This window comes from Maylandia zebra, linkage group LG5, assembly GCF_041146795.1.
Source record: "Maylandia zebra isolate NMK-2024a linkage group LG5, Mzebra_GT3a, whole genome shotgun sequence".
Lineage (NCBI taxonomy): Eukaryota > Metazoa > Chordata > Actinopteri > Cichliformes > Cichlidae > Maylandia > Maylandia zebra.
In genome coordinates this window covers 34,163,856-34,185,909 of record NC_135171.1, presented here as the reverse complement: position 1 = coordinate 34,185,909, position 22,054 = coordinate 34,163,856, and the positions used below count along the sequence as shown (strand labels likewise).

General features: G+C 41.4%; 1 protein-coding gene across 8 annotated transcripts in view; it reads left to right on the top strand.

Annotated features, from left to right (window-relative positions):
* Window positions 1–22,054, top strand: part of anks1ab (ankyrin repeat and sterile alpha motif domain containing 1Ab) — a 58,320-nt gene that overhangs the window by 12,471 nt on the left and 23,795 nt on the right. For 7 of the 8 annotated variants that reach the window (XR_013098691.1, XR_013098690.1, XM_004547512.4 and 4 more), the window contains 2 exons: window positions 11,460–11,532; window positions 18,558–18,673. Coding sequence is in view for 6 of the 8 variants with exons in the window: in XM_004547512.4 (XP_004547569.3) it covers window positions 11,460–11,532; window positions 18,558–18,673 (189 nt within the window). In the remaining 2 variants the exon portion in view is untranslated. Of the gene's footprint in view, window positions 1–11,459; window positions 11,533–15,948; window positions 17,850–18,557; window positions 18,674–22,054 lie in introns of those variants that run through there. The other variant, XM_004547517.4, reaches the window with a different exon arrangement.

Below are 22,054 nucleotides of genomic sequence, written 5' to 3'. Positions count from 1 at the left end.
GGCTGACTACCCCAGGATAAAATTGTCCAAACCCTGGCAAATAACAGGCCTGTCTTAAAGATAACAGGCTCAGTCACCAGCATGTTAAAGTGCCATTGATTTAAGTCAGCAATGTGTTATTTGTATTGATTTGTCAGTGATATAAAGGATACACAATACATCCCAGGCTGTAAAGCAACACAACTGAGTTATTGTTACAGTTCTGATAACTGACTTTCTGCTGATGATAAAATGTAGGCTGTTGCAGAGGTGTGGTCCCTGGGTTTCGGCACCACTTGTAAAATGCACTTCACGCACACACAGTTTGATATAGCGAGATATCACGTTTATTTCTGACTATGCTTTTTGTGACAGTTCACAGTCTGGTCAGCTCCGGTCTCAGCTGTTTCAAGCTTCTCTCCTCTCGTGTCCCGTCTCACTAAAAAAGGGGAAAAACTGTCATCAGACCAAACGCCACCAGCTGTGTTCTCACCTGCCTTCCCAGCACCGCCCCGTTGAGCTCACTGCACCACCCCTCCCCTGCAGCCAAGCCAGGGACCACACCTTCTCCACATAGGCAAACCTGATTTCTAACGTGATTTTTGTGTTTCTTTTCCTGCGTGCAAAACGTCTCACTCACGAGTAAAGCAGCACCAAGAGATCAAAAATGACTTGATGTTATGTCTTCCTAATTAGCTCACTTGAGTTGAGCATCATCCTCTGTAGTTAAAGCGCTGCTCCTTCCATATTTACAGCAGTTTTACTGTCCTCTTATATGAATAAACATCATATCACCTGGTTTCTAATTAAATAGCTTTGTAAGTGTCTTAAATAAACTTGCAGATGGGAGCAGGTAAAAAGTTGCTTTTCTTTGAAAGGATACTTTTGGCCTTTTACCAGCAGAGGTCTTGATTCTGATTACAGTAAGGGGCATTGTTCTTGTAACGACAGCAATGCCTCTTTGCTGTTTGCTGTGTCTGAGGGGCGAGGCTTCAGTTCCACCATAAACTACAACATCATCCCCACTGCTGCTGTGTTGTAAACCTTTTTGTTGAGAAAAACCAACCAGCTTGAGTGGAGTATATTACATTTTATTCACACCTATGCTTCTAAATACATTTTGCAGTATGCACACATCTAATTTTAGATGCATGCAAGAAAAATCCTCATGCTGTTGTGCCTTCCTCCTTAGTTTTCCGTGCAGCTAAGAACAGCCTCTTTATCTCAGTATCCCCAACTGCTTCCTTTAAAATGAAAATAGGCTACAGACAACAGGAAAATAAAAATTGCAAAGCATTTCTTAGTACTGTTATTGACAGAAAGCAATCATTGGCCTGAATGGGGAGAAAAATTGGACAATCAAGTTGCCTGATATACTTTTTTACCCACAGTTGGTTGAGAATTGTCAAACAAACGTCTCTAAACCAACAAAACCTGCCTTTATATCACCCACACAGAGTGGGGGTGAGTTAAGGAGTTAAATTATTTAATCACCTTGGATTTGTGTTCAAGTCTTAATCTCCTAAATTAGATCAAGACCAGTCCTCCAAAAATTTGGTCTCTGAGACAAAGTGGAGAAAAACATTGTTGTGGCAAGTGTAATTCTAAAAATGTTGATCTTAACTTGTCCTTTTGGTCAATAATTAGGATTTAAAACCTCTTCAGAAAAAAGCTTGTTTCAAGATTGAGAGGAATAAGTCATGATATCTGGAGGTGTTACAGAGTAAGTGCCAAGGACTGAAGGAGTGATCACAGGAATTCAGCAGGGCAGTTGATTGCATTGGAAAGAAGCAAAATTATTTCACCTTTACCATCAGATCTTTTTCATTGAAGCACTCAAGCATGAAAAGGTGGCACAGAGTGGATAATTTTTTGCAATATGTGCATGAACTGAGGAGCGGCTTAAACTGTATTAACATCTAAATCACTTCAGGATTTAGTGCTATCATTCAGCTGAGCACCGATTTTTATGATACAGCCCACTCAAACCTCCAAGTGCTTCATAACAGCATTATCAGTAGCATTTCAGTGTGAATACATCTACTTGATCATATCCCTTCTGACTCCCAGACATTTTCTAGAAAATACGGTATGAGTTAAACTTAATACCATTGAGAAAAGGCTGGGTTAACTTCACCTTTCAGATATAATACTTAAGGAAAAAGCAGTGCTTAACTGGATTCAGAGAACAAACTGTGACTTTATAAATTGTTATTTTATACCTATTTGGTTAGGTTGATGCACGCTAGTTATACTGCTGTATTAGGCCAACAGAGCACTGCTTCCAAACTCCAGCATTACTTCAGGTCCCTGGAGTTTCCATTGTGGGTCAAAGCCTTTATCTTTATCAGGCTGGGTTCAGGTGTCAGACACTGTGTCTATTATACATATTAGAATTCAAATATACACTCAACAAAAATATAAACGCAACACCTTTGTTACTGCTCCCATTCCCCATGGGATGGACGTAGAGACCTAAAATTCATTCCAGATACACAATATAACCATCCCTCCCAAACAGTGGTCACAAATCAGTCCAAATGTGTGGTAGTGGGCACATCTGCTATATTGAGATAATCCATCCCACCTCACAGGTGTGCCACATCAGGATGCTGATCTGACATCATGAGTAGTGCACAGGTGTACCTCAGACTGCCCACAACAAAAGGCCACCCTGGAATGTGCAGTTTTGTCTCACAGCAAAATGCCACAGATGCCACAAGCAATGAGGGAGCGTGCATTTGGCATGCTGACAGCAGGAATGTCAACCAGATCTGTCGCCCGTGCATTGAATGTTCATTTCTCAACCATAAGCCGTCTCCACAAGCGTTTCAGAGAATATGGCAGCACATCCAACCGGCCTCACAACCGCAGACCTCGTGTAACCACACCAGCCCAGGACCTCCACATCCAGCAGGTTCACCTCCAAGATCGTCTCAGACCAGCCACCCAGACAGCTGCTGGAACAATTGGTTTGCACAACCAAACAATTTCTGCACAAACTGTCAGAAACCGTCTCAGGGACGCTCAACTGCATGCCCGTCGTCCTCATCGGGGTCTTGACCTGACTCCAGCTCGTCGCCGTAACAGACTTGTGTGGGCAAATGCTCACATTCGATGGCGTCTGGCACGTTGGAGAGGTGTACGCTTCACAGATGAATCATGGTTCACATTGTTCAGGGCAGATGGCAGCTGAGAATGTCCCAGTTCTTGCATGGCCAGCATACTCACCGGACATGTCACCCATTGAGCATGTTCGGGATGTATACGACAGCGTGTACCAGTTCCCACGAATATCCAACAACCTCGCACAGCCATTGAAGTGGAGTGGACCAACATTCCACAGGCCACAATTGACAATCTGATAGACTCCATGCGACGATGTGTTGCACTGCATGAGGCAAATGGTGGTCACACCAGATACTGACCGGTTCTGGGTCCCCAGACCCCCAATAGCGCAAAAAACTGCACATTCCAGGGTGGCCTTTTGTTGTGGGCAGTCTGAGGTACACCTGTGCACTACTCATGATGTCAGATCAGCATCCTGATGTGGCACACCTGTGAGGTGGGATGGATTATCTCAATATAGCAGATGTGCCCACTACCACACATTTGGACTGATTTGTGACCACTGTTTGGGAGGGATGGTTATATTGTGTATCTGGAATGAATTTTAGGTCTCTACGTCCATCCCATGGGGAATGGGAGCAAAAACAAAAGTGTTGCGTTTATATTTTTGTTGAGTGTATAACTTTTTGATAAAGCTAGTAATTGACCTATTCCTTAGTTATGCTGCTGTAGGCTTAAGCTGCAGGCAGATCTCCCATAATGCACCGAGCACCTTTCCTCTCTTCCACTCCCCATGTATTTGTACACCGTTACTGCATGTAATTAGCTTTGTGTCTTCTCTCTCTTGTAGTTTGCGCTTTGTTCTGTGATTTGTTTGTTGTGTTTCTTCCTTCACCCCAGCCGGTCGTGGCAGATGGCTGCCCTCCCTTACCCTGGTTCTGCCGGAGGTTTCTTCCTGTTAAAATAGAGCTTTGTTTTTTTCTTTTCAGTAATGCAAAGCCCTTACTTCTAGGCTATTGTTGGGTTTCTGTGTCTCATGTTATGGTGCCTTTACCTTATACTATATAAAGCATCTTGAGATTGGTTTTTTTAATAATTAATTTTTTTGTGATTGGACACTGTATAAATAAACTGAATTAAAGTAGGTTTTGCTTTGTGTTGATGCAGAAAGTCTGTGAGGTGTGTCTTAATATGAGTTAGATTGGTGTTACACTGAGTGATAGAACAGCCTGCTGCTGGTTATCTTGGCATTAAACTTGGCCCCGTACTTGGCAGGGTCGTCTGCAGTACGGGGGCCCCACAGGGAACGGTTCTGGCTCCGTTCCTCTTCACCATCTACACTGCAGACTTCTCCCACAATTCCACCCAGTGCTTCCTGCAGAAGTTCTCTGATGACTCTGCAGTAGTCGGCCTCATCACTGATGGGGACGACAAGGAGTACAGAGGTCTGACCCAAGACTTTGTGGACTGGTGCCAGCTGAACTACCTCCAGATCAACGCCAGTAAAACCAAGGAACTGGTGGTAGACTTCCGCAGGCACAAGCATTCTCCACTGCAACCACTGAACATCCAAGGTATGGACATTGAGGCTGTGGACAGCTACAGGTACCTTGGTGTTCATCTGAACAATAGACTGGACTGGACTCATAACTCAGACGCCCTCTACAGGAAAGGGCAGAGCAGGCTGTACCTGCTGCAGAGACTCAGGTCGTTTGGAGTGGAGGGCCCACTCCTGAAGACCTTCTATGACTCTGTTGTGGCTTCTGCTATCTTTTATGGCGTGGTCTGCTGGGGCGGCAGCATCTCTGCTGGGGACAGGAAGAGACTGAACAGGGTGATCCGAAGGGCCAGCTCTGTTCTAGGATGCCCTCTGGACCCAGTGGAGGTGGTGAGTGACAGGAGAACGGCGGCTAAGCTGTCATCCCTGATGGACAACATCTCCCACCCCATGCAGCAGACTGTGACAGCACTGAGCAGCTCCTTCAGTGGGAGACTGCGGCACCCACGGTGTGGGACGGAGAGATTTCGCAGGTCTTTCCTCCCCACTGCTGTCAGACTCCATAATAAAGACTTTAACTGATCAAGCACACACATCCATACATATGCAATAACACTAAGTGCAATAATCCTTTCTGTCTTCGTTGTATTTTTACTCAGTTGTATATAGTATTTGTATTTGTATTCTATTTTTATCTTATTGTATATTTATTTTATTTTATTCTACTGTATATAGTATTTTATTTTATTCTATTCTGTACAGTTGTGTACTGTATTTATTCTTATTGTATTCTAATTTTTGCCTCATAACTTTTGCACTGTCCACTTCCTGCTGTGACAAAACAAATTTCCCACGTGTGGGACTAATAAAGGTTATCTTATCTTATCTTATCTTATCTTAAACCTACAAACAGGTTTAATTGGCTATATTAGTTTTGTCTAAAACCAACAAAATATTCCATCGAGCAACTGTTATGCTTATTTTTATCACCAATTAATATATTATATAATAAAATCAGATATTTTATTCATGCAAAAACCAAAGTTTGGAAATAGAGACTATGTGTTTTGGCTGTTGGTGATTTCGTTGCTGACTTCTTGGGAGCTGTTCCTGGGAGTGTTCATTTTCTGTATGGAGTCGAGATTTAACAATTACTGAGAATTTGAGGTGCTGGTGGGCAGATTTTGTGGACTTTAGACAGAGCGAGGCTTATTTGTTCCCTGTGTCCCACCTTTATTCTAACCTGAAGAAGCCAAATTGTAGGTATAACTTCATATTTTGTGTGCAGATTTGAGCGTTTTATTGATCCTCTCTTCTAACTCACGGCAAGAAAGCCAACAAGCACATTTTCCCAAATGTAGAACTATTGCTTTAATTTTTCTTGTGGTGTAAAGATTCCTCTGTAACATCAGTCTTTCGTTACCACCATTTTTAGCTTTGGCTTAGGGATAAAGTAGACTTACTTGTTAGTGGATAAGTACATTTGGTACAGTTCACATGGTAACTGTTGCGTGAGAAATACCTTCAATATACATTACAGTGCAAAACATTTTGGGCACCAGGTAAGGGTACAAACAGTAAACACAGAGCCAGAATAAAAGCCAAAGAATAAAGCCCTGATTTTATGGCGCCTAAGTGTGGGAAGAAGAGATAGGACGAACTATGGCAAGCACTCCAAGATATTGGGGACATCCTACTCGCTCTATAAAACTATGTAAAAGTGTACCTGGGAGAATTAATGCAGTTTTAAAAGCAACAGATGGACTTTATATGAACTTAATTGACAAACTATTCATGCCTTTGTTTTTGAAAGCAATCTTTACTTCTGGTGGGTGCAATGTTTGCACAGTTCTGTGTGTTTTAACGTATATGATGGCAACTTTCTCTTTTTGAAATCACATAAAATACCCTAAAGGTTTTTTGCAACTATTGTTTGGGGAATTGTATGCACCGGATGAGGCCATATGCACATGAAGACATTTCAGCACTTTAGTTATTACGTAATTAATTTCCTCAGAAGCAGCATTTTTTGGTGACGGGTCTTAATAAAGGTGCACTTAAGCTTAGATGTAATGCACTCCTGATGAGTGTGTCTATGTGATATAGAATGTAACTGGGTTAATTCATAAAGTAATGTGCGGTCTGTATTGCTGGAGGCATATGCTGTGTGTCCCACGTGCCTGACTTCCAAATGAATCAAGGCAATCCACAGTGTTGATGCCACTAGCGAAGTGCATAGGGCTTTTTCAAACACTAAATATTACATCAAATAAGCCTGGCTGTGTCTCTGGTGTCACTAGTGGAAGCAGAATCAGTTTTTCAGGCTTGCAAAAATCTTCATGCTGATTATGAATAGACTACTCCAGTGTTTCTAAATATAGTCTCTAGCCTGATTCGCAATACTGTGTTCATACATTTTAAGGTGACCCCAGCCTGTTAATTGGCTTGCTTGAAGTTGTCAGAACTTGTAGCTGGATTTACACTTGTCTGTAATAGCTGAAGGATATTGAATGTTATTTTTGTAGTAGATTCTTTTATAACAGAGTGACTGGTACAGATCATTTGCCTTGTTGTTCTTGATGCATGACTATACACCTGGCCAGTGGTAGGGCTGCCACGATTAGTCGACTAGTCACGATAGTCGACGACTAATTTAATAGTCGACGCGTCGTTTGAAGCTTTGTAAGATCCCAAAAGACGCAGGAATAAGTAGTAGGATTTAAGAGTGTAATAACGGACTGAAACAGAAGATGGCAGCACTGCATGTACAAGGATGCCAGCTGCCGTTAAACCCCGAAGAAGAAGAAGCTGTGTCCCAGAATTCATAGCGCGGCCCAGCTCAGTTTCCAACAATGGCAGCAGCTAGTTAGTTTTAATATTACTCTTATTATTCTTTCTGAGTCATAAAATAAACGTTTAACATATTTTCAGGCGAGAATGTAGCTGTGTAAACTTCAAATATATGTTCAGTTTATCAAGACACCACATATTTTCAAAAGCGCTCCGACGTTTTCAGAGACGTCTGTTACCCACCAGCTCGATAGCGAGCCAGGGTTCAAGCCTCACTAGAGCCCGTGAGAACACCGGACTCTGGGCAAATCGTTTTCAAACCCACCGCCGTCTTTCGCTACTCAGGTTAAACATGAAATATAAGTCACTTAGATAACTTAAAATTGTTATTGTTTGGCTTTTTTCAGTATTTTATTTGTTCCTGAGTAAATCGGCTGAGTTTATTGAACTCCACCGCAACAATCTGCACATTTCATTAAAATTTAATAAACTTCCATCTTGTCTTTATTTTTAGTTAGCACATACCTTAAACACTTCAAGCTGTAAGCTAGTGATAGTTATATAAGAACAGATGCATGCTGGTGCAATAAGTCTGTTTAACTACAATAGATGCATGATCTGATTAGTCGACTAATTGCAAAAATAATCGGTGGACTAACAAAATAATCGTTTGTGGCAGCCCTAGATTACAGTGATTATTATTCATAGGAACGGGGAATAGGGTTGTAATAAATAAAATATAAGGATGTCCATTTGATGGCCCTGTAATGTACTGGCAGTCTGTCCAGGATGTACTTTTTCTTTTGTCCTCTGACCAGTGTCGCCAACTCCAGAGTAAGGAAAATCGCTATTGGCTGTCCTAAAAGTCGCTAGAAGTCGCTAAATTATGTCATCGCCTAATTTGCATAATTGGTCATGCTAATGTATTGTAACCTATGCAGTTGGAGAGAGAAATAACATCGAGGAAGAGAGATAAAGTCAGTAAAAACGTCTTAAATCCATTTATAATTTATATTTTTTGGCAATTATTGTTTTTTTAATGTCACAATTCCAAACCTGCTCCTTTATCCGGGCTTGGACCGTCAAAAGTGACCCGAAATAGGCACTCTGTTGGAGTTACTTTGTGTGTGTGTGTTTATAAGTATTTTAAAACCTTGTGGTCCACAAAACAACATAACAGTAAAAGAACTGACTGCGTTACAGTCAGTGCGGGAGCAGCGGCTTCGCTCATGCGCGATTCATTTGCAGTTTGGACGCATAGGTTTGAACGTCTCCTGCCCTGATAGCAGCTGGGGGTGAGCGCTTTGGCATGGGCGAAGTGCTCATGGCAGCACCCGCTGCTTATTGAGAGTAAGGGCGATATGCGTTTTCACGTCAAAAAGTCGTCATAAATAAGGCTCCAATAACACCAGAAGAAGTCGCCAGATTTGTCGCTAGTCGCTTTTTATAAAAAAAAGTCGCAACACTGCCTGTGAAAGCTAAGATAGAACACATCCCGCCCACAGCCCTAGGTTGGAGAAGTAGTTAACAAAATGCAGAAGTAGACTAATAAAATTCACATCTATTTCATCTTTGGACGTCTATTTTTATTTTTTAAGCTTCAACCAAATTTCTTTAGCAGGTGAAGGCTCCAAATACACAGGTCTAGAAACCAGTTGGCGACCCAATGGCAAATCACTGGTCACTAGGAAAAATGTTTTTTCCCCGGCCATTTGGTGAGTGATTGTGCAAAATTAGCCTCACAGATTTGCTTTGATTGCTAGCAAATTTGCAAGGTTGTCTATAGTTTGTAATGAACCGACCCGTCAGCAAACAGATCAAACGTTTTCAAGTTTTACTTCCACTCAGCCAGTAGTATGCAAGTGTCTGCCGGCAAGTTGGTGTGGGTAAGTTGGTGTAAACTGTGGGTAACGGCAACAATCTGCTAGTGACCAATCACAATGAGGTGTTTGGTGCAAAACTTCCTTTGTAACTTTGTAACTCACCTACACATTTTTCCATAGCACCAGAGATTGTCAAGGTGTTGTCGACTGAGCGCTTAGCTTGGTGTTTAGGGTAGTTTAGGTAGTACCAAAACCATGACTGATTGAATAAAATTGATAGTGGACATAAGTGTATTTGGAACAACAGTAAGCTTCGGTTCAATAAGAAGCGATCATTAGAATGAACTGAACATGATTTATTGATGTACAAAATTCAATTTGAGGTATTTGGCGTTCAGACCCCGATGGCCTAGCACAGCAGAACATAATCCCAGCTGTGATAGGGATAAGGGCAGGACCCCCCCCAGAGTCTAGACGCTGGTGGTGGAGATGAAGATGGAGGCTTGAATGGAGCCTGAGTGATGAGAGGCGGTGATAGGGAGGAGGTGAGTTGCATGAAGGCGACTGCAAGGAAGAATAACAGATGCGCAGTGAGATTTAAAGTAGCCGAGTAAAGGCTGATCGGCCTGAAGGAGGCCAGCAGAAAACTGATTGGACTAGACATGTGATGTCATAATCAACTTGACAGCGTGGGAAAGTGGAATTGATGTAAAGCTTAGATTATCCGTCAACACCTGGGAAGCAGACAGATGGGTGACGACAGATCTTCCTTATTGAACTTACGCATAAGCTTCATTTAAATGTCAGTCTCATGAAGAGGATGTTTCAGAGCCATTTCAGCTTATTTCACCGGGCTAAAGTCCAAACTTTAGATATTTTTTTCTTTTTCGCATTTCCTAAAATTGTAAAACTTCTAGATTAACATGCAAAAACAGATTTAATTTTATTAGTTTATTTTCTATGAATTTCAACTTGAAGATGTCAAACTGTTCCATTTTTGAATTATTGTGTTTAGTAACAATGCAATAGTCTCTCTCAGATAATTAAACTACTGATAAAAACAAGAAATCGCAGATAATCCACACAGGGTTATCACCTCTGGCTAAAGCTGGAAAAATCTCCAGCATCGCTAAGGCTGCAAATTTCACTAGCTGACAGGCCAAGTTGCACCTCTAAACTACCTTTATGCCAGTGAAGATAAAAAAAAAAAACACTTGGAAAGTCCTGCTATTCTTGATTGCGTCATTTCTTGACTGTTTTTGTGCACAGCTGGGATTCTCTGTCTCGAGTATATAGCAAATGCTGTGTTTCAAACTTTGGAGTGTAGAGTGTAAAGCTTGTTTATTATCATTTTTATGCAATGAAAAATGTAGAAAGTAATTCTATCTTGCCTTTCTCAGTGCTTCAATTTTTGACAAACTTTAAATCAAGTCTATGAAGTGCAATAATAAAATACTGGAGTTTTCTTCAACTGCTGAAATGTATATTCCTATATATCTGTGCATATTCATTTCTATTGGGATGAAAAAAAATAATGTTCATAGCTTGTCTTCCTTGCCTTTCAAATATCAGCTGTGATACCTTTATCAGTCTCCAAAAGCATTTCACTAGAATCTGCACAAATGTTCTGTTACTCAGCAAAATAAACAAAAACAAACAACCTTAAAATATATTTTGGCTCTGGAAAATCAGAGTCCTCTTAAATAAACACGCTCAGCTCTAAGCCCCAGAACAACTCTTTTTTGAGTTGTTCTGTAATCTCCTGCATGCAGCATTGTGCACACTTAATCTTGCAGTAAGCTATTGCTTTATTCTCTGAAGCCTAAATAACACAGGTCTGAGGGGGCAATCAGTTACTCCCTGAAACAGTCAACAGCAGCTCTCATTCTCTTGGGGCTTAGTTTATGCATTTTGGACCTGGTTACAGAACTTCTTAGATATTCTTGCTTCACCTTAATCAACCGTCTGTGTTTTTGCTGAGTGAAGCATTAGTCATTGAATTGCTGTCCACGTTGGACTGTTGCTCGTAATCCATCAATGCAAAGTAGCCTGCCTTCTCTCCAACACTCCCAGCAGTAGCAGTGCACAGACCTAACTCTTCAGGCAGTCTCACTCCTTCCTGTTTTATAATTGGTTTGGCTCAGGTAGGATAAAGGAAGGTTGGATGTGTGTTTTACATTAATGCATTAAAGTCGATCCATTATGATGTGTTGCCTTCTGTTTTAAAGTCATGAGTTAATATGTCAGTCTCGGGTAAGGTAATTTTTCACCAGTGTTTCACGTTTATTTCTCTTCAACAGATTGAGAAGATCATGAACTTAATTGGAGCAGGAATTGAAACATCCAAAAACAAGCAGCCCATACCAAGTTCAGGTAATCCATCAGTAACCAACTTGAATTTGGAGTCTTTTCTTCTCCACAGATTTGACTTTGTGGTGTAAATGCAAAATAACAACACTGTCTGAGGTATTAAGGAATGTTACTCATTTACCACTGATGAGTTAATTGAGCACAATTTATATAGAATATTATCTGCAACCAGTCATTTTACACCAGCAAGAGCTCCTTCATGGCATTTAAACACGCCTTCAGAAAGGACGAAGAGCTCTTTTATTGTTCTCACAAGTTACAGTGATTCATGCTGACTTTTGTTTGGCACATCATTGTTGTTATTTATTACTCACAAGGTTTCCACTTCATGGGAAATCAAATTCTAAATTCCCCTCAGTGTTGTAATTTTTTTTCTCGTGGTACTGTAGATCTCAATAGGGCTTGATTTGATAGTACGCTTCATCAACTGTCCTTCAGGCAGTACAGAGGGAGAAGCCAGCTGGCATCATCTCAGTTTGTTTAGATAACGCAACTGAGTTGATACAGTGTAAACCTACCCCCATTACATACTCTGTAGGAAAGGAGGCTTTGTCGTACAGGACTGTGTAAGGGTGTTTTTCTGCACAGGACTGCGTTTTACGTGTCTCATCAGATTTATTGGGATAACATTTTCATTAGTAATGTGCAGTATGCTTTATGGGCTGCAGTGTCTGCTAACGAGAGAGTTTCTTTCATCATATTTCTGATTCAATGCTGTCATTTCTTCCATAACATCTTCCTGTATTCCTCTTACAAATGTCCATTTGGTGTATTTATGTGATTGCTTTGACCACTTTTAATATAAAATAGTGAAGATTGTAAATTTTCTGTTTTGGATTTAGCATTAAATTTTATTTTCAGTCGTCATGTCAGGAAGACAATTGATTTCTGTTAGCCTTGAGAAGTAAAACCTATATTGTAAAAGTAAATAAACATTATACAGCTTTTTGAGTGGCAACAATATGGTGAAAATTCTCAATGTTTATGATTTCCCCTAAAGTAAAAAAATGCCGATCAAAGTGCTTTTAAGAAACTCACAATTTAGAAATGTACATTTTCAAAAGAAGAGGACGAAAGTATATCAAAAACAATAAAAATAAACTGTTCTTAGAAATCATTAAATGTACTTATTTCATCACAATTCAATTCTTTTAAGGATAATTTCTGTTCATTCATTATCTTTAAGCTCAAATATATCTTTTTTTAAGGAAAGCTTGTTAATTTATCATTTTAATTTTGACTTAAATTCCAGCTCAGTGAGCAGTGTTGGATTAAATGCTATCTAAGCAATTAAGACCTGGAGTTATTCCACATTACGTAAGAGCAAATATGGTGTTTGTTTTCGCTACACTTATAGGTGTGTACTATTAATAGTCCTTGTTTGAAGAATGACATGCTGAAAGTGTCCCAGATTCAGCTGAGTCATACACTTGCTGCTCCGATTTAAATCGGAGATTGTGCACAACTAGTTCTGATGGTTGCCAGGATGCTTTTTTTGTGTCTCTCTTAATAAAAAGGTCATATTTCCTTTTTTCACTGTGTAAGGGAAGGATCGGCTACCCTTCAGAGTAATCACATGGGGAAGGAGGTACACATAGATAGGAGGGGAGAGATGTAGGAGGGATTATGCAAAGATGGAAACCTAAATTGTAAATCTTTATTCCACTTTTAGCTTTTGTTGTGACAGGATGAGGAAAAACTTATCCACTTCATAACACAAGTGAAGGATGGTCATTCATCTTCTCGAAGCAATTTCTGAAAAGAATCAGATTTTCTCGGCTAGCAAAATGTTAATGCAGTTTTGTACCATATAAATCCTCAAAGATAATGATGTTTGTGTTGTGTGCCCATCACAAGTGCCGTGATTGTATGAAAGAGTTCACTGAGTAAATGTGCTTAGAATAAGAGAGGGACTGGAGAGAGACCGCACAGCTAACAGCACACAGGAGGCATCGGCTCGGTTTGTGTACAGGCACACTCTGACGTTCAAAGGAAAAGAGTCCGCCTTCAGTTTCTCTGAATTAATTCAGCTTTGCGGCTCATTTTCTCCAGTGCTTGGGTGTGTTGACAAGGAGCTACTGCTTTTCTCCTGCTCTGATAAAAAGGCATGGCTTTATCTACACACAACCTCTACCTCTTCTTCGGTAAATAGGCCATTCGGGGTGTTCCGTGGAGCCAAGTCTAGACCTCGTAGTGCTCACACAGCACAGAAACCCACTTGGACAGATTTGACAGCTTGGGCTGTTTAACAGGGGATAAGACAGTGACCCATTTCCCCCCACCCCCCATAGGAGAATTGGATCCTCTGTCAGTCAGTAATTAGGTTTTACTATCGTGGGAGGTGTTCCTGTCCCAAAAGAATGAAAAAAATTGGGTGGGGTGGATGGTATTTTGAGCAGTTTTGTTGTATCGTAAAAGCTGAGATTGGTATGAGGCTTAGAAGAAAAGTGTAAAGTATGAGAAGGAGGAGTTGTGGGATCTTGTAGTGAATCATAATTAGTCCACTTCAATCCTTCTTACTTCCTATTACCATCTTATCTCACCCATATGTTTCATCGCCGCCTCCTCTATTAGTCTTTTTCCGTCTTATCTCTCTTGCACATTCTCTCCTTCTCCCTTCCTTTCTCCTTCCCCCTATCCATCATTCTTGTCCTCAGTCACAGAAAATTTAATAGCAGCCTCTTTTCCTGATAACGAATGATGAGCATCGGTCCTTGTGGATGACTGACAGGTCATTGAGACCTGACTTGGCCTTTCACCTAATTGTTAAGGGCGAAGAAACAAAGGTATACGTGGCCAATTAAAGAGAAGGTTCAATCAATAGCCCTTCACTTTGCCTCCCTGTGTTGTCATTGCTTCTCCTCGCCCTCTCTACCTTACTGACTGGCTGGCTACCCATTGGGGAATGTGTGAGGTGATTGCAGGCTGCTTGAAAGCCTGCATAATAATGCTTTGCCTGGAGCTGTACTGGGATAACACCACTGGACACCCTGCATAAGTGAGTGAGAGAGTCTTTCAAGCCTTGTTCACCTGTCATTAACATGCATTTTTGGTCAAGATCACAAGTGGACAGTTCTAATTACAGGTGTGAATATACTCAAGATGTACCGAGATCACATAGCTCAGACCTCCATTGAAGGTGGTTTGATTCACCTTTTTTGTATATAAAAGATGAACGTAACATTTGGGACATCAGGGATTGGTTTGTGTAGACTGCATTTCAAAGCTCAGGTGTTGGGTTAGTGGGTCCTGACATGTTGTGGAAAAAAGACAGAATAATGAAAGATGGACATATTTAGATGAAAAAATGAAGTGCTAAACTTGGTTAGCAAATGCTTCCATAAACCGTGGAGGTGCAAAGCACATACCACACATATTCACAATTTAGTTCTAATAGTACATAAAATAATAGATTTTTATGCAATAAAACTGAGGCACAGACTCTTGAACTGTTTAAATGTCAAAAGGTCACCAACACCACAAAGAAAGTTACAGTTCAATAACTATAAGCTATCTACTTCAGGTACTTTAGCATTGGCTTCATTTTTCAGCCACTTGACTGCAGAGTTGCACTTGTCAACTGAAGCTTTGCTAGTCACTAAAATACAGCTGTGCATCTGCCATTGGCTTTAGCAGTTTGAACACCTGTGGCTATTATTTATTATTACTTCTGCGAAAGACTGTTGGATGATTTTGTAATTTGTGAAAGGCACTTTAATGCAATTCAATTCAGTTCAGCTCAATTTTATTTACATAACACCAAATCACAACAGTAGTTGCGTCAAGGCACTTTATATTGTAAAGCCTACAATAATACAAAGAAAGAAAAAGCCCCTCTGAGAAAGTTCTTTGGTGACAGTGAAGGAAAAGCTCCCTTCTAACAAGAAGAAACCTCTGGCAGTACCTGGCTCAGGAAGGTACTGCCATCTACTTAGTGATAGCTTACAGTAATCTGCTGTTGTGTAGAGCAGTGAGATGCTGGTTTGAAAAATTAGACTGCAGCAGGAATCTGGTATTTGGTCTTATCATTAGTTTTTGTCATTGTCTCTCTTTTTCCCCTTATTCTCTTTCCCCTCAACCCCCAAACCAGTCGAGGCACATGCCTGCCCCTTCCTGATACTGGTTCTACAGTGTGTCTTTTCCAGTTAAACAAGGTTCCTTACTTCCCACCATCATGAAGAGTTAGCTCACAGGGGGCTCAATCATTGGGGTTATATTGTATTGTCTTTACCTCCAATTCAAATGTCTTGGGATGTTGCAAATGATTAAAAGTGATAGCTTGGCATTCAAATGCCAAGTGTGAACTTCTGCAGTTGTCCAGTTGTGATCAGATTACTAAAGACATGTTAATGCCACACATGACCTGATTTGTTTATTTTTAACCCCAATTCTAAAAATTTTATGTCATCTTACTTTCTTATGCCGGCTTTTTCCTGTAAGAAGCCTCTGTTGTGCTCTAAAAATGGTTGACATGACATGAGCATCTGGAAGTACATAATGGAATTTGCCTCTTTTCTGTCATGCTGGATGAGATGGAGAAGAGGCAGGTCTCGACATGTCCTCTTCTCTTCTCTTCTCTTCTCTTCTCTTCTCTTCTCTTCTCTTCTCTTCTCTTCTCTTCTCTTCTCTTCTCTTCTCTTCTCTTCTCTTCTCTTCTCTTCTCTTCTCTTCTCTTCTCCAAGTGTATTAAAAACTCTGCTGACTTGAATCAATGCTGCCCCCCCTTGTCCTATCATCAAAGTAAGATGTAAATGAATTAAAGCCTTCTGGTAATAAGCAGGGATTTGAGCAGAGTCTTTGTTTCAATATCCCATGTTAGCCAAAAAAACTGGCGTGGCTCCTGCAGAACTGGATCGAGGTCCCATCATCCCTTTAAATTCTAGTCATTCTTAGCTGGAAAAGACTGTGATTTGGGGCTTTCGGAGCTTGTTCCTCGCCTCTGATGGTGGTGTCCTTTCTCCACTGGCAAGATCAGAGTGCTTCTGTGCAATTCTAATCAGTGCAGTGGAGGGGGAGAGAGGGGGAGAGGTACGTTAAGGTTAGAAAGGCACTGCCAGAAAAGAGTGAGTATGTGTGCATTTTATTGAGAGAGAAAGAGGAGCAAGATATAATGGGAAGGGGTAGACAGACAGACGATGAGTCGAGAGAGAAAGTGTGCGTGCGTTTGCATCTGTCTGTGTGTTTGAGAACGAGAGGCAAGGAGCAAGACAGAGTGAGGGAGAGTGCAAGCCAGAGAGGGAGAGAGAGGCAGAGGGAGGGGAAGTGATATAGTGGGAGAGAGGTGGTTACGTGGAGCAGCACCCCACTTCATCAGGCAGCATACGGCAGCCCTGCAGTGCGATCACACAGTATGGGTATGGGGCTATGAGATTGAGAGAAAGAAAGCTGAGAGAAGCGAGAGAGACAAGAGGGGGGGGGGGAGTTACAAAGAAGAGCTTGAGGGATTTGCTTGGATGAGAAGGGGGGGGGATGAACAGTGAGTCTGTTGGCTGTCGTGGATGTGAGAAGGACGTGGCGGCAGTGGCTGAGCTTAAGGCAGATCGTTGGTCTCCTGTGTAGAAGTAGCCAGCGTGAGGACGCTATGCCCTGTGAGCAGTGAGGGGTAGCGTGTGTGAGCCAGGAGCAGCTGCTGTGACTGCATCTGCGCTGCCTGCGTGTCTCCGACAGGCAGGGGATGCAGCAAACCTCTGCCCTGAGCACAGAGGCTGCTAGCTGCACCCAGCAAGGGGAAGAACCAGGTGGGCTGGGGAGGGAGTGGGGGGCGCCTGCCTCAGGAAGGAGCTACCTTAACCGGCACTGTGGTCCTGCAGTGATCCTCGCTTCAGAGTCAAGAGGCTCACCTGCCATCTGTTGGATCTGAACCTGGATTTACTGCTTTCAGAGATGAGAAGCACGTTCTTTGGCTTAGCCGCACATCCAGCAGCTTGCTGAAAAGTGTGAATGTGGGCAGCACAGGGAGCACTGGTACCACCAAGGACATTGAGCCTTTTTCCTTTGGCAGACAGCTTACCTGGAGCTTTATCAAGGAATCTAAACTTGGATTTTATTATGAATTGAGGAGTTTGGAATCAGCACACTGTGGAAAGCCTAAGCCAACGTTTCTTTGATGTAGGATTTACAATATGTCTACCTGACCGTACTCCGTGTGGCTGTGGAGTAAGGACGAAATATGATTTAAGCAAATGTCTATTCCTTGATCAAAAATTACACGCGTACCTCAACAGTACTTTAGAATGCTGCTACCTTCATTGTATGAGCCTTGTCCTAGCTCTCAAAGAGGTTGACCAATGAAGCCATGGGACTCAGCCAGAGCTTTACAAGTATGTGGTGAAAACCCTGACAGATTCATTTTGGGGGAGCTGAGTATTTCTGTGTTACATCCTGATGGAGTAGTTTCTGATTTTAGAATAAGTGACGGGGATATTTTTAACAGAGTAAATAATGTCAGGTATATGAAAATGTCTTATTTAGTGAAACATAATTTCCATTTCCACTCAGTCTGAAAATGATCTAGTCTCTTGACTTGTAGTGGTGTGTTGTAATGATTTTGGACGAACTAGGCACTTGTTTTTACACTTGCTCATCTGCTCACTAAAGGAATGCTTAGTGAGCTCGGTTTGTTGGAAGATGCTGTAGTGGCTCAGTCCAACATAACTTAACAATACAGAGCTTCAGATGGGCTCCCTTCCCCGCACTACCTCCACCCTTGCCTGACATATCTAGTCAGTCACACTAACACACAGTGGGTGTATATTAGCCTAGTCAGTCCCCTGCAGGGCTTGAGCGGTGCCTGCAGCACTTCCTTTCCTCCTCCTGTGTTTGAGTTTAGCCGGGCCCCCGCCTGTACTGTGGGAGCCCCTCACCCCCGGCCTGGACCCTGTCTCCCCCCTACCCTGCCTGGTGCTGCTGCACTCGGCTCTGCTTCTGCTGGCCGAGGATGATGTGGCAATGCCATGTGTCGTCCTCTGAGTGCCGCTGCTACCGGCTGAACGGCTTCTCCCTGCTGAAGCGCTTCCCTCTCTCGGCAGATGGGGCCTGTGGTAAAGCCCTGGACCAGCCGGTGGGAGAGTGGCTGGAGCACGTGGGGCTGCCGCAGTACGAGAGCAAGCTCCTGCTCAATGGCTTTGATGACCTACGATTCATGGTGAGTCACCTGCAGCATGTCATCTCAAGGGTCGGTTCCACTTTACATCACCCTGTCTCTCCACTGTCAAACAAGCTGCATTAGTCTTTTTATGTCACCACTCTGCTTGTCTCTTGGTAACTCCACGCCCCCTTATTTCTGTCTCTCACTCACCCTTCCACTCTCTCTCTTCCTTTATAACACTTTCCCATCTCCTCTCCATAACTCCTCCTCACCTCTGTGCAACGCATGACCCAGCTAAAATTTATGGCCTCTTCCTGAATCCCTATAAAGAGTATGAGCTGTCACCAGTGGGAACACACAGACAGCCAACATTCATTAACTTTTTCCCAGCATTCCCAGTCATCTCATTTACTGCAAAATTCAAATGTCTGTCTCCACATCGATTCCCTTGATTTACAGCCACTGTACTTGACCTCTGTTTAGGTATAGTCACTTAACCAGGACAAACAATTCTTAATATAAGCACAGCATGTTTTATCCTAGATACACTTTGCATGGTTGATTGCTAAATCTTATTAAATCCTCCACAGATTATTCTCTGTACTATCCATATGGTGGGCCTATCTTGCATTTACTGTACAAGAGATGATTACACTGCAGCAGCATGCTGTTGTGCTGTATTTTTTTTTACAATGATATGCTGCAATTGCATTACATATGTTTGCATGCATCTATTTTTCTATTTTCAAATTTTTTATTTATACTGTAAAAAATGATCAAAATCACAGTTTTTTCCACTGTGGTGGCTAAAAAATGATGCCAGAGATAAGTTTTCCTAAAACATAAAAAGTTATTGAAGAATTATATACAATTTAGCATTTTTTTTATGCAACAGTAAGAATCTAATATTAATATATTCATACTAAAGTGATGTCCACAATCTGTCTGAAAGCTTTATCATGTTTCCCGTAAAGAACATTGTGAGGAAACCTGATATTGCATTTGACAGGGATAGCCAAAAACACCACTTTCCATCTGATAGTCATGTTTCTCTGAAAACATGGCTATATGCTGTAAATAAGTAGGCCTGGGGGTAACATTTCTCAGGCCACAGAGTTGCAATAGCACCATGGGTTATATGATACAGTGCGTCTGATGTCACAGTGGAATTCAGTCAAGTGAGACCAGTGAGGTCAGAAAAAAAGAGTGGTTGTATTGACAAATCAGTATAGTTTATAAGTGCTACTGTCTTTTCTGGATTTCTTTTCCCATTTTGGGTAGAAATGAGATTGCAGTATAGTGGAAATTTGTAAGAATGTGACCATTCAGATGGACTCAGCTTTATATTTGTTTATGAGGCGATAACACAACTATAAGAGCATGGTTGTAAAAAATAAAGGAATACAGTATTTGGTAGGTGATTACAGCTACACTAATAAATCAGTTATCTCCAGAATAATACACTGGAGTTAATTAAGTTGGAAGTAATTTACACACTGAGAGATTTGGAAATGCTGTTATGTAATTAACACTAGTAACAAAAGGGCAAGTTGACTTTTTTCAGTCAGAAAATGTCCAGCAAAAAACACATTATGGATTCAGCCAGTTGTACTGTACTAGACAAAACTCAGGTCATCTGTATTAAATTCAGACTTCAGTGCATAAGATTTGAGGGGATGAGTCCTTTGGCACTAAAAAAGGATGATTTCTAACCTTGACTGATTAAATCTAATCTTTATATGTTTTTAGTCCTCTTGCAAATGACCATGTGGGAGCAGGTACTTCATTTAGTTGATGGAGAAATCTGTTCTTCTTATTGATTTGTTACATAGGCAACATAAGCCAACAAAAGCCAGATGCAACAACCAGGTAGAATAACTGTCATCCTCAATTGACTAAGCAATATCTCTGCCTGTATTTTGTTATTTTGCCCAAAATGTAACATTCATCATTTAGTAGATATAGTAGACTTAGAGAACAAAAAGCGAGCTTTACCGTCTGATTGGGATTGAATGAATCCATGTAGATCAAGATTTCCAGGATACAGTGTGATGTGGACTTGGTTCATTAGCCTTTCTGATGTTCATGTTCATGCCACAGTTAATGTGTCTGCTAGACTTGATGCATCAAGGAAATAAATCATTAGCTTCACAAGGCAAATTAGCCATGGATATTTACAAGGATGTGGAGGTTGCAAACAAGAAGAAAGGTCAGAGTAGGCAGGCACTGTGAATGTTTAATATTGACCTTTTAGATTGTGCTAGGCTTGCTTCAGATGTCATCAATCTAACTGAACTTAAATATCAGAACTCATTTGTGGGATTCATTGCAAATTTGAGTAAAGTGATCAGTAGAGGGCAGTACTGTGGCTCCTTTTTAATTCCCCGTCATGTTTGATTTCATTTATGTATTAACACTGTATTTAGGAACAATGCAATGGAGCCCAGAGGAACATGTAGTAATATTTAACCATTTCTGGAAATCAGCTGACATAAAAACAGGGTAAACCCAGAGCAGATTTTACTTTAAACACTATATCGTTTGTGAGCCCAGAGGGGATTGAAAGCTCTTCCCAGTTTAATTCTGCAGTGACAGGAGTCTCAGCACGCAAGCCTTTCTGTGCCCACAACCCACTGCTGTCACAGCTTAAGATACACTGTATAGTCCTGCTTGGAAAGTTTCCTTGTGTCCGCCCGTCAGCGCACAAGAGCAGCCGCTCACATGAGTCGGCAAGGCTCTCTGCATGTGATGATTGCTCTGAGATGCAGCTTTTGAGGGATCATAAATTATGAACAGTTGTGTGCCCATTCTCATAATTTTTACACGATGATAATCATTTTTGCACTACCAAAAGTGGGGCACCCGTAGCTTTCACTCTCTTGGCCTTCATGGCCACACATTTCATTTGAGTGAAAAAATACACAAATTATTATTATTTTTTTTAGATAAACAATCTAGTGGAGGAGAACATCTTAGAAGTCTGTCCATCATCATCCACTTGTATTGCATCTCTTCTGCATTAATATTGCATCAGACGCTACATTCCCCCCCATTTTCGAATATCGTAATATGGAGCTGAACATCAACATTCTGATCCGTAAACTCTTTATTCTTTATCATTTCCCTGTTACGTCTGCTTTAAAAATGGAAAATCTTTATGCTTCCAAACTATTCCTCTGTGGAGAAGGGGAATGGAGCAGTTCTAATTCACTGTTGCCTTAACTGAGTGCATTTAGTGAGATGAAGGACTTCTACCATGGCTACATCTGCAAGGCATATCAGATCAAATCACACTACCATAGCTTATAAGCTATGTAAGAACTGAACCATACATTCCTGTCACATGTTTCAAATGCGGCATGAAATAACAAGTTTGCAAAGTCTCCCGAGGCATCATCAAACTTCCAACCGTGTTAATAAAAGTGGAGGATCTATTTT